This window comes from Anomaloglossus baeobatrachus, chromosome 4, assembly GCF_048569485.1.
Source record: "Anomaloglossus baeobatrachus isolate aAnoBae1 chromosome 4, aAnoBae1.hap1, whole genome shotgun sequence".
NCBI classification, from domain to species: domain Eukaryota; kingdom Metazoa; phylum Chordata; class Amphibia; order Anura; family Aromobatidae; genus Anomaloglossus; species Anomaloglossus baeobatrachus.
The window spans coordinates 37,900,368-37,913,321 of record NC_134356.1 but is presented as its reverse complement, the minus strand read 5'-3'; the positions used below and the strand labels follow the sequence as shown (position 1 = coordinate 37,913,321).

The following is a 12,954-nucleotide window of genomic DNA, read 5'->3' as shown; positions in this document are numbered from 1 at the left end:
ATCTATCTATCTATCTATCTATCTATCTATCTATCCCTCTATCTATCTATCTATCTATCTATCTATCTATCTATCTATCTATCTATCTATCCCTCTATCTATCCTTCTATCTATCTATCTATCTATCTATCTATCTATCTATCTATCTATCTATCTATCTATCTATCTATCCCTCTATCTATCTATCTATCTATCTATCTATCTATCTATCTATCCCTCTATCTATCTATCTATCTATCTATCCCTCTATCTATCTATCTATCTATCTATCTATCTATCTATCTATCTATCTATCTATCCCTCTATCTATCTATCTATCTATCTAATAGGATCTGTCATTTGAAAGTTACTTGTCGGATGTTCTTTTTTTCCAAGATGTTCTGCTCTTCTTCTAGACACCGGTCCCTTGTTCCTTGTTCACTGCTATCCCTCTGTGCCCTGCTCTGTCTGTCCTCCTGTGCCCTGCATTATCTGTGCTTCTGTGCCCTACATTGTCTGTGTCCCTGTGCCCTGCTCTGTCCGTGCCCTCTGTGCCTTGCATTGTCGGTATACTTGTGCCCTGCTCTGTCTGTCCTCCTATGCCCTGCACTGTCTGAGCCCCTGTTCCCGGCACTGTCTGTCCATTCATTCCTATGGAGCACATCCCTCTATCTATCTATCTATCCATCTATCTATCTATCCCTCTATCTATCTATCCCTCTATCTATCTATCTATCTATCTATCTATCCCTCTATCTATCTATCCCTCTATCTATCTATCCCTCTATCTATCTATCCCTCTATCTATCTATCTATCTATCTATCCCTCTATCTATCTATCTATCTGTCTATCTATCCCTCTATCTATCCCTCTATCTATCTATCCCTCTATCTATCTATCTATCCCTCTATCTATCCCTCTATCTATCTATCTATCTATCTATCTATCTATCCCTCTATCTATCTATCCCTCTATCTATCTATCTATCTATCTATCTATCTATCTATCTATCTATCTATCTATCCCTCTATCTATCTATCCCTCTATCTATCTATCTATCTATCTATCCCTCTATCTATCTATCCCTCTATCTATCTATCCCTCTATCTATCTATCTATCCCTCTATCTATCTATCTATCTATCTATCTATCCCTCTATCTATCTATCTATCTATCTAGCTATCTATCCCTCTATCTATCCCTCTATCTATCTATCCCTCTATCTATCTATCTATCTATCTATCTATCTATCTATCTATCCCTCTATCTATCCCTCTATCTATCCCTCTATCTATCCCTCTATCTATCTATCTATCCCTCTATCTATCTATCCCTCTATCTATCTATCTATCTATCTATCTATCTATCTATCTATCCCTCTATCTATCCCTCTATCTATCCCTCTATCTATCTATCTATCTATCTATCTATCTATCTATCCCTCTATCTATCTATCCCTCTATCTATCTATCTATCTATCTATCTATCTATCCCTCTATCTATCTATCCCTCTATCTATCTATCCCTCTATCTATCTATCTATCTATCTATCTATCCCTCTATCTATCCCTCTATCTATCCCTCTATCTATCTATCTATCCCTCTATCTATCTATCCCTCTATCTATCTATCCCTCTATCTATCTATCTATCTATCTATCTATCCCTCTATCTATCCCTCTATCTATCTATCTATCTATCTATCTATCTATCCCTCTATCTATTTATCTATCTATCTATCTATCCCTCTATCTATCTATCCCTCTATCTATGCCTCTATCTATCTATCTATCCCTCTATCTATCCCTCTATCTATCTATCTATCCATCTATCTATATCTATCTATCTATCCATCCATCCCTCTATCTATCTATCTATCTATCCCTCTATCTATATCTATCTATCCCTCTATCTATTTATCTATCTATCTATTTATCTATCTATCTATCACTCTATCTATATCTATTTATCTATCTATCTATCCCTCTATCTAACTATCTATCTATCTGTCTGTCTATCTATCTATCTATCTATCCCTCTATCTATCTATCTATCCCTCTATCTATCTATATCTATCTATCCCTCTATCTATCTATCTATCTATCTATCTCTATCTATCCCTCTATCTATCTATCTATCTATTCTATCTATCCCTCTATATATTCTATCTATCTATCTATTCCTCTATCTATATCTATCTATCCCTCTTATCTATCTATCTATCCCTCTATCCTTCTATCTATCTATCTATCTATCTATCTATCCCTCTATCTATCTATCTATCTATCTATCTATCCCTCTATCTATCTATCTATCTATCTATCCCTCTATCTATCTATCTATCCCTCTATCTATCTATCTATCTATCTATCTATCCCTCTATCTATCCCTCTATCTATCTATCTATCTATCTATCTATCTATCTATCTATCCCTCTATCTATCTATCTATCTATCTATCTATCTATCTATCCCTCTATCTATCTATCTATCTATCTATCTATCTATCCCTCTATCTATCTATCTATCTATCTATCTATTCCTCTATCTATATCTATCTATCCCTCTTATCTATCTATCTATCCCTCTATCCTTCTATCTATCTATCTATCTATCTATCTATCTATCTATCTATCCCTCTATCTATCTATCTATCTATCTATCCCTCTATCTATCTATCTATCTATCTATCTATCCCTCTATCTATCTATCTATCTATCCCTCTATCTATCTATCTATCTATCTATCCCTCTATCTATCTATCTATCTATCTATCTATCTATCTATCCCTCTATCTATCCCTCTATCTATCTATCTATCTATCTATCTATCCCTCTATCTATCTATCTATCTATCTATCTATCTATCTATCTATCTATCTATCTATCCCTCTATCTATCTATCCCTCTATCTATCTATCTATCTATCTATCTATCTATCTATCTATCTATCTATCTATCTATCTATCTATCTATCTATCTATCTATCTATCCTCTATCTATCTATCTATCTATCTATCTATCTATCTATCTATCTATCCCTCTATCTATCCTTCTATCTATCTATCTATCTATCTATCTATCTATCTATCTATCTATCTATCTATCTATCTATCTATCCCTCTATCTATCTATCTATCTATCTATCTATCTATCTATCCCTCTATCTATCTATCTATCTATCCCTCTATCTATCTATCTATCTATCTATCTATCTATCTATCTATCTATCTATCTATCTATCTATCCCTCTATCTATCTATCTATCTATCTAATAGGATCTGTCATTTGAAAGTTACTTGTCGGATGTTCTTTTTTCCAAGATGTTCTGCTCTTCTTCTAGACACCGGTCCTTGTTCCTTGTTCACTGCTATCCCTCTGTGCCCTGCTCTGTCTGTCCTCCTGTGCCCTGCATTATCTGTGCTTCTGTGCCCTACATTGTCTGTGTCCCTGTGCCCTGCTCTGTCCGTGCCCTCTGTGCCTTGCATTGTCGGTATACTTGTGCCCTGCTCTGTCTGTCCTCCTATGCCCTGCACTGTCTGAGCCCCTGTTCCCGGCACTGTCTGTCCATTCATTCCTATGGAGCACATCGTGGCTTGTGCACATATGGACGGTGTTCGCAGGGAGGAGGCAGGAGGGCTGGCAGTGAGCTCTATGAGAGGTGGCCACTTCTTCTGTGACACTCCCCCTGGACGTCAGTGTGCTCCTGGGGAGGGCGAGAGACTGGAGCTGCTCCCCAACCTCAGTGACAGCCAGTCTGGTGTCACAGCCAAGGATCTGCCACAAGGAGGGGAACCCAGAGACTCACAATCAACAGATTGCAGGAGACATGCTGCTGCTGCTGCCCAATTACAGGACCCAACAGGGTGACACTGATTGCAGCCATGACTATCCCAGCCAGATGTGATGCAAGAAGCTTCATGGTGAAGAGAGGATGCAATACTGCCAAGGAGCTGCCAATCATCCTGGAATTATAGGTGTATAGACCAAGCGAGGAGCTGATTACTGGGGTGCGGCTGTGCAAGGTCCAGGGTGCTGAGCAGCACTCCAACCCCTTCAGAGACCCCCACAAACTGGAGGACATGACTGTGGTATCTGGGGAGAATGTGGATGAGACCTTGGTGTCCCTCAGTGCCCTGGGACAAGAGGGCTATGACCCTGAAAGGGCCACCCAGGACTGTTGTGAGAGGGTGGTCATCAACATCTCAGGACTCCGCTTTGAGACCCAGCTGAGGACTCTTGCCCAGTTCCCCCAAACCTTACTAGGGGACCCCAGGAAGAGAATGCGTTTTCTTTGACCCTCTAAGGAATGAATATTTCTTTGATCGCAACCGACCCTGCTTCGATGCGATCTTGTATTACTACCAGTCGGGAGGAAGGCTTCGCAGACCTGTCAATGTCCCAGTTGATATCTTCCTGGAAGAGATCAAGTTTTATGAATTGGGAGAGGAGGTGATCGAGATTTTTCGTGATGATGAAGGCTTCATCAAGGAAGAGAGCGACCACTGCCCGACAATGACTTTCAGAGACAGGTCTGGCTCCTCTTCGAGTATCCTGAGAGTTCAGGACCTGCTAGGGGGATCGCGATTGTCTCAGTCCTCATTATTCTGATCTCCATAGTCATCTTCTGCCTGGAGACACTTCCAGAGTTCAGGGAAGATGTAAGGTTGGCAGGTGAGCATCTCTTGGTCAATGGGACCCATACCATGAAAGACAGTCCCTTCACTGACCCCTTCTTCCTCATTGAGACCCTATGCATCATCTGGTTCTCCTTTGAACTCTTGGTCAGGTTCTTTGCTTGTCCCAGCAAGCCAGCTTTCTTCAAGAACATGATGAATGTCATAGACATTGTAGCCATCATCCCTTATTTCATCACCTTAGGGACCGAGTTGGCAGAGCAGCAAGGTAGCAATGGGCAGCAGGCAATGTCCTTGGCTATTTTGAGGGTCATCCGCTTGGTGAGAGTTTTCAGGATCTTCAAGCTCTCCAGACACTCTAAAGGTCTTCAGATCTTAGGGAAGACATTGCAAGCTAGTATGAGAGAACTAGGTCTTCTCATCTTCTTCCTCTTCATCGGTGTCATCCTGTTTTCTAGTGCTGTGTATTTTGCAGAAACTGATGACCCTGAGTCCTTATTCACCAGCATTCCTGATGCTTTCTGGTGGGCAGTAGTGTCTATGACAACTGTTGGGTATGGTGATATGTACCCACTGACCATTGGTGGTAAAATAGTAGGTTCTCTATGTGCCATAGCTGGAGTGTTAACCATTGCCCTCCCAGTTCCTGTGATTGTCTCCAATTTCAACTACTTCTATCACAGAGAGACTGACCATGAGGAACAATCCCAGTATACCCATGTCACCTGTGGACAGCAACCTTCTTCTTATGGAGACCTGAAAAAGAGTGAGAGCAAACAGTCATTCAACAAATCGGATTATATGGAATCAGAAGATCTGGATGATGCTAAATACTCTCCTTATACCCCCAACCAACATTTTGGAGAACCCAAAAAGTTAACAGAGGTATGACCTCTTGGTAAGTTCTTCAAAACTGTCAATGAATGCTGGTCCCATGGTTCAGTGGTCATCAGTAGTTGGTGATGTGTAGACAAGGGCCACACCACTCACTGTGGATAGTCAAAGACTAGACTTGTAGATGTTCGAAAATGAGAGTCCATAGCTGTGAGGTTGTCCTACGATTTGTTATTGTGTCTTTAGAAATATGGATCTTGTGGTTGCAGAAGAAGCATCCTATCAACCTAGGCTGGATTGTCCTATTGTACCAATTGAGCTGTTACCCAGTTGTCGTAAACTCATCATCACCCTCATCATTCTTGGTGGATACATCTGAGGACACTTTATTTTTTGGGCATTACCCAAGGATTATCAATATTTCTTCACCCTATGTCGTCCATCCTACAAGAATGGCACTCATAAATGTGGCACAGGCTGCTATAGATAGATTTTTTTTGTATCAGTGCCATGAACTCTGTCTGCACAGTGTCCTATGGGGAAGACTTTGAGGAGCCACCAGGGTTGAAGACCATACGGAAAGGTGACAAAAAACATCATATTTGATCTTCTTTGACCTAACCTGCTTCAAAATTCATCCTTATTATTTAGGATTTTGCACAAGAATGGAAAACATGACGCACTTTAAGGTCATCCTAAAGCCAATATAAGGGGACTTGGATGGACTTTTTTGGGTTTATCCTCCCCCCTTTTTTATTGTATAAACATCTGCATTTTTTTGCACGGATCTTAATTTGTTTACATCATGGCATTTTTTTTTATTATTTTTTTATTTTTATTTTTTTTTTAAAACCCTTTGGCTGCTAGGGATTCCTGCACAACTCTCCTGTTTGGAAAGGGTTAATTTTTTTGTGTTGCTTTATTTTATTTTTTTTTTTCCTTTCTTTTGTTAACCAAATATCTCCTTATCTGTAAGTGCCTTCATGTGTAAGGTAAAAAAAACAAACAAACAAAACAAAATTGGGTTGTGTACATATTTTATTTTAACATATGGTTGGGAGAAACTTTTATCTGGGAGGGGGGGAGTGGTGGGGCAGAGGTCAGGAATATATTGCATGAATGTTAAAGAAGCCAGATAGGCACTAAAATATATAATTTTTTTTACTAAGATGTCTTCATTGTCTCCATTTTCTCCGCACCATCGTCCATCATTCACTGTGATGCCCCACCTAAAGCCATCAGAAAGTTATTTGATATGTATAGAAATATCTTTGTGTTCATTGGGAGATTTTTATATATTTTATATGTGGACTATGTCTTTAAGAATATTTAAAGGGGATGTGTCAGTGGCCATAAATATGTATCATGTAAATGCTGCTGTTCTCCTGAATCCGGCGATGTTTTTCTTTTGTTCCTGCGTCTCTGCGTTCCTGAGATATAGCCCTTTTTTATCTTTAGCCAACTGGGCATGGCCACTCACAAAGAGGAGCACTCCCACTTGGCTAAATAGACTAGATTTATATAAATGGAAGAATGGCTCATATCTCCCGAACGGAGAGGCGCAGGAGCAAAAGAAAAACAACGCCGGATTCAGGAGAACAGGGGCATTTACGTGAGGTAGACAAATATGGCATATGATGGCACTGTTCTCCTTAATCCTGCGATGTTTTTCTTTTGTTCCTGTGCCTCTTTGTTCCTGAGATATGGCCCTTTCTTCATCTTTAGCCAAGTGGGCAAAAACTTTGGAGAAAACACTTAAAAACCAAGTGGGAGAAAACACTTAAAAATGATCTGAGAAGCACACCCACTTGGTTAAAATGTCTAGATTTATATAAAGGGAAGAAAGGCCCATATCTCCAGAACAGAGAGGCGCAGGAACAAAAGAAAAACAACGCCGGATTCAGGAGAACAGGGGCATTTATGTAAGGTAGAAAACTATGGCATATGATGGCGCTGTTCTCCTGAATCCGGCAATGTTTTGCTTTTGTTCCTGCGCCTCTCCGTTGTGGAAATATTGCCCACTTTTCATCTTTAGCCAACTGGTCAAGGCCCCCTCAAGAAGACACTTAAAAACAATCTGAGGAGCACGCCCACTTGGCTAAAAAGTCTAGATTTATATAAAGGGAAGAATGGCCAATATCTCTGGAATGGAGAGGCGCAGGAAAAAAAGAAAAACAACGCCGGATTCAGGAGAACAGGGGTATTTATGTCAAGTAAAAAATATGGCAAATGATGGTGCTGTTCTCCTGAATCCGACACTGTTTTTCTTTTGTTCCTGCGCCTCTCCGTTCCCGAGATATAGCCCTTTCTTTATCTTTAGCCAACTGGTTATGGCTCTTCAGATTATAAATAATCTGAGGAGCACGCCCACTTGGCTAAAAAGTCCAGATTTATATAAAGGGAAGAATGGCCCATATCTCCAGAACAGAGAGGCATAGGAACAAAAGAAAAACAACGCTGGATTCAGGAGAACAGGGGCATTTATGTCAAATTAAAAAAAATGGGGCAAATGATGGCGCTATTCTCCTGAATTCAGTCGTTTTTCTTTTTTTGTTCCTGCGTTTCTCCATTCCCGAGATATAGCCCTTTCTTCATCTTTAGCCAACTGGGCATGGCATCCTCAAGAAGACACTTAAAAATAACCTGAGGAGCACGCCCACTTCGCTAAAAAGTCTAGATTTATATAAAGGGAAGAATGGCCCATATCTCCAGAATAGAGAGGAGCAGGAATAAAAGAAAAACAACGCTGGATTTAGGAAAGCAGGGGCATTTATGTCAGGTAAAAATATGGCAAATGACGCCGCTGTTCTCCTGAATCCAGCGCTGTTTTTCTTTTGTTCCTGCGCCTCTCCGTTCCTGAGATGTAGCCCTTTCTTCATCTTTAGCCAACTGGGCATGGCCACTCACAAAGAGGAGCACTCCCACTTGGCTAAAAAGTATAGATTTGTATAAAGCGAAGAATAGCCCATATCTCCGGAATGGAGAGGCGCAGGAACAAAAGAAAAACATCGCCGGATTCAGGAGAACAGCGGCTTTTACACCAGGTTAAAAAAATAAAATAAATAAATATGGCAAATGATGGGTCCCCTTTAAGGTATCAAAATTAAAAAAATATATATCGTTTAAAGGGAACTGCCGCTACTAAAAAAAACCACTCTAGGTTTTGAGTAAAGAGGAGCAAATCTACCAAAATTTTAAATCAGATTTGACCGGGAAACTCAATTTGCATGCTTAAAAATTCAGTTTAAATTGAATCTGAAGTGAAGGAGTTAAATTCTGAATTTTCCCCTCACCTTTCTTTGGTCATCCCCATACCTCTCCCATCACTGATACTCCGATTGTCTCCTCTACCTTCATACTTCTATCCTGTTCTTGTTCCACCATCGTTTTTTTGGTTGGCCCTATGCCGTGACATGGGGTGCAATGCACATTATTGGCGTTAACGGCATGCGTCCCGCCAGTGGTTCACCCCCCATTTCATGAAATGGGCCCTAGTAAAGAACGGCAGACATGGAGGCTCTGGTGGAGACTTTCCATCGATCCCACAATCTTTCTTTGGATCTCTTTGCTCAGTCTTCTGCTCTTCCTCTTCTCACACTGTCTTGTCTTCAATTTCTGGATTATCAGGTTTTCTGGATTATTGGAATTTCACCACCTTTGTACAGTATATATTTATCATATCTTCATACATTTTAATATTATTTTATAGCTGTCTGGTGAAGGTTAAAGCATATATGATGGATATGAAGGATCTCGTAATGTATCCTCAACGGATTGCACTTTATAAACCCGGCAAATCAAAGACTAGGAGTGGAAACAGTGCCACCTTCAGGCAATAAAATGTCAACGTGACCAAAATGTTTGAAGGGGTCTACAGGGGGTTTAGTACAAAAATCCTATTCTAGTTTGTATTTTAATACTCCCCCTGCCATCTGGGGGGGTCACCACTGATATATTCTCATCATTGGATTCACTTAAAGGGGTTGTCCAATATAGGACATTTATTATGGCATGTCAAGAGGATAGACAGAGGTCGGATAGATGTGTGTCCCACCCCATGGAGCATTCCTTGCAGCACATGATGGGGCCCCATTTTCAAGTGAAAAAGAGGACTCCGCATGTATCAGACATTTATGGCATATAAAGTCTATGTTACATTGATGTTTGGGCTTCTAAAAATATCCTATAAATTATAGCAACGTTAACTAATTGGTGAGATTAAAGGGTATATACACTGACAAGCAAAAGGGTAACAATGTTTTGAACCTTTGGCTTTCATGCTCCATATCTCACCATCCACTACATCTTTGAGCGTGAGACGACCTTCATTTTATAGACAATCATCTTGGCAATCACATACATCAATGTGACTTGCAACTATATAGCATATGATTAGTTATGCAGATTCTTGTCATGTCACCGCATTGTTACTGTTTTGCTCCTAAAAATTCTAGATTTGTATTATTTTGTTAGTGTTTTGTAAATCCACCTTTGACTTTCACCCCTCCTTCTGGGCTCTCCATCAGATTCAAGCATGTCTCCATTGAAATCTGATCCCAAGTCTCTTCTCCACATTACCAGTTTTGGTGTATACTGCTCGGGTCACTTGGGGATGTATACAGCATTTTATTCAACTCTACCCACAAATGTTGGATTGGGTTGAGGTCTGGGGACTGTGAGGACAATCCAGCTCCTCTACTTCATTATCATTGATCTATTTCTTCTCCAATCTCACCATATGTTCTGGGTCGTTGTCCTGCTGGACACTATGTCGTTCTTTTCATACCCATAGTACTCGAGTGTACGAAGTAACTCGTCTGGTAGGATCCTCACATACAGTCAGGGCCAGCAATATTTGGACAGTGACACAAGTTTTGTTATTTTAGCTGTTTACAAAAACATGTTCAGAAATACAATTATATATATAATATGGGCTGAAAGTGCACACTCCCAGCTGCAATATGAGAGTTTTCACATCCAAATCGGAGAAAGGGTTTAGGAATCATAGCTCTGTAATGCATAGCCTCCTCTTTTTCAAGGGACCAAAAGTAATTGGACAAGGGACTCTAAGGGCTGCAATTAACTCTGAAGGCGTCTCCCTCGTTATCCTGTAATCAATAAAGTAGTTAAAAGGTCTGGGGTTGATTACAGGTGTGTGGTTTTGCATTTGGAAGCTGTTGCTGTGACCAGACAACATGCGGTCTAAGGAACTCTCAATTGAGGTGAAGCAGAACATCCTGAGGCTGAAAAAAAAGAAAAAATCCATCAGAGAGATAGCAGACATGCTTGGAGTAGCAAAATCAACAGTCAGGTACATTCTGAGAAAAAAGGAATTGACTGGTGAGCTTGGGAACTCAAAAAGGCCTGGGCGTCCACGGATGACAACAGTGGTGGATGATCGCCGCATACTTTCTTTGGTGAAGAAGAACCCGTTCACAACATCAACTGAAGTCCAGAACACTCTCAGTGAAGTAGGTGTATCTGTCTCTAAGTCAACAGTAAAGAGAAGACTCCATGAAAGTAAATACAAAGGGTTCACATCTAGATGCAAACCATTCATCAATTCCAAAAATAGACAGGCCAGAGTTACATTTGCTGAAAAACACCTCATGAAGCCAGCTCAGTTCTGGAAAAGTATTCTATGGACAGATGAGACCAAGATCAACCTGTACCAGAATGATGGGAAGAAAAAAGTTTGGAGAAGAAAGGGAACGGCACATGATCCAAGGCACACCACATCCTCTGTAAAACATGGTGGAGGCAACGTGATGGCATGGGCATGCATGGCTTTCAATGGCACTGGGTCACTTGTGTTTATTGATGACATAACAGCAGACAAGAGTAGCCGGATGAATTCTGAAGTGTACCGGGATATACTTTCAGCCCAGATTCAGCCAAATGCCGCAAAGTTGATCGGACGGCGCTTCATAGTACAGATGGACAATGACCCCAAGCATACAGCCAAAGCTACCCAGGAGTTCATGAGTGCAAAAAAGTGGAACATTCTGCAATGGCCAAGTCAATCACCAGATCTTAACCCAATTGAGCATGCATTTCACTTGCTCAAATCCAGACTTAAGACGGAAAGACCCACAAACAAGCAAGACCTGAAGGCTGCGGCTGTAAAGGCCTGGCAAAGCATTAAGAAGGAGGAAACCCAGCGTTTGGTGATGTCCATGGGTTCCAGACTTAAGGCAGTGATTGCCTCCAAAGGATTCGCAACAAAATATTGAAAATAAAAATATTTTGTTTGGGTTTGGTTTATTTGTCCAATTACTTTTGACCTCCTAAAATGTGGAGTGTTTGTAAAGAAATGTGACAATTCCTACAATTTCTATCAGATATTTTTGTTCAAACCTTCAAATTAAACGTTACAATCTGCACTTGAATTCTGTTGTAGAGGTTTCATGTCAAATCCAATGTGGTGGCATGCAGAGCCCAACTCGCCAAAATTGTGTCACTGTCCAAAGATTTCTGGACCTAACTGTATAGCTCAGCATTGAGACCACCATCCATCCTGGTCAAGTATCCAATGCCTTTGGCAGTGAAACACCCCCCATATCATCAGGCTTCCTCCACCGAACTTGACAGTTCCTCCAATTTCTCTATCCGTCAGACCCTTTTCCCTTGTTCTTTCCCTTTTGCCCCCATAAGAGCGTCTATTGACTTTCATCTCATCGCTCCAGATCACCCCTTTCCAATCTTCTACTTTTCGTACTTCTTGGCAAACTTGAGCCGACGCTTCTTATGATTATATTGTAGTTGAGGCTTCTTCACCTTTTTTCGGACCACCATTCCAGACTTGTGTAACACGCGCCGCTCGGTGCTTGGATGGACGTCTGTGATGTCACTATTATGGAGCATACGAGCCGCCTCCACTGCCGGGTATGTTGTCCAAGAACTGATAGACCTTGTGATGGGCGAGTTGTTGACTCCAATATTTTTCCTGGACGTCACCTCTTGGCTTTTGAATGGATGGACGGACGTCATTTCTTATTCTTTCTCTTGTCATGGCCTCACATGATGCAGTTTGGCAATTTTCTTGGCCGAGAGACCGCTATAGATGAGCTGGATGATGCTGTGTCTCTTTTCTTGGGAAATCTTCTTCATGGCGGCTCCTCGATTCGATCCAGTGACCTTTCGCTTGGGAATCAACCTAATAACACACTGAGCTATTAGGGAATGTGAGAACAGGTTGTAATTTGTAGAATACAGGAAATAAAGGAGCAAAACAGTAACAATGTAGTGACATGAGAAGAATCTGCATAACTAATCATATGCTAAATAGTTACAAGTCAAATTCATGTATGAGATAGCCAAGATGATTGTCTATAAGATGAAGGTCATCTCACGCTCGGAGCTGTAGTGTATGGTGAGATATGGAGACTGAAAGTCAAATCATTGTTACCCTTTTGCTCATTAGTGTATACTTTAACATTCTTTTTGTTACTTCAATGCATCTGAAGAAACAGCTTGAGCAGCATACAGTCTTATTTAAAAATCTCC

General features: G+C 40.7%; 1 protein-coding gene and 1 long non-coding RNA gene across 4 annotated transcripts in view; one reads left to right on the top strand and one right to left on the bottom strand.

Moving 5' to 3' along the window:
- Nucleotides 1-12,954, bottom strand: part of LOC142303110 (uncharacterized) — a 141,274-nt gene that overhangs the window by 62,228 nt on the left and 66,092 nt on the right. The gene's annotated exons all lie outside the window — the stretch shown is intronic.
- The window catches only part of LOC142303109 (shaker-related potassium channel tsha2-like), a 75,085-nt gene continuing 66,178 nt past the window's right edge, over nt 4,048-12,954 (top strand). The window contains 3 exon segments of the mRNA XM_075344250.1: nt 4,048-4,266; nt 4,268-4,469; nt 4,472-6,031. Coding sequence (XP_075200365.1) covers nt 4,060-4,266; nt 4,268-4,469; nt 4,472-5,505 — 1,443 coding nt within the window. The 5' untranslated portion in view covers nt 4,048-4,059 and the 3' untranslated portion in view covers nt 5,506-6,031.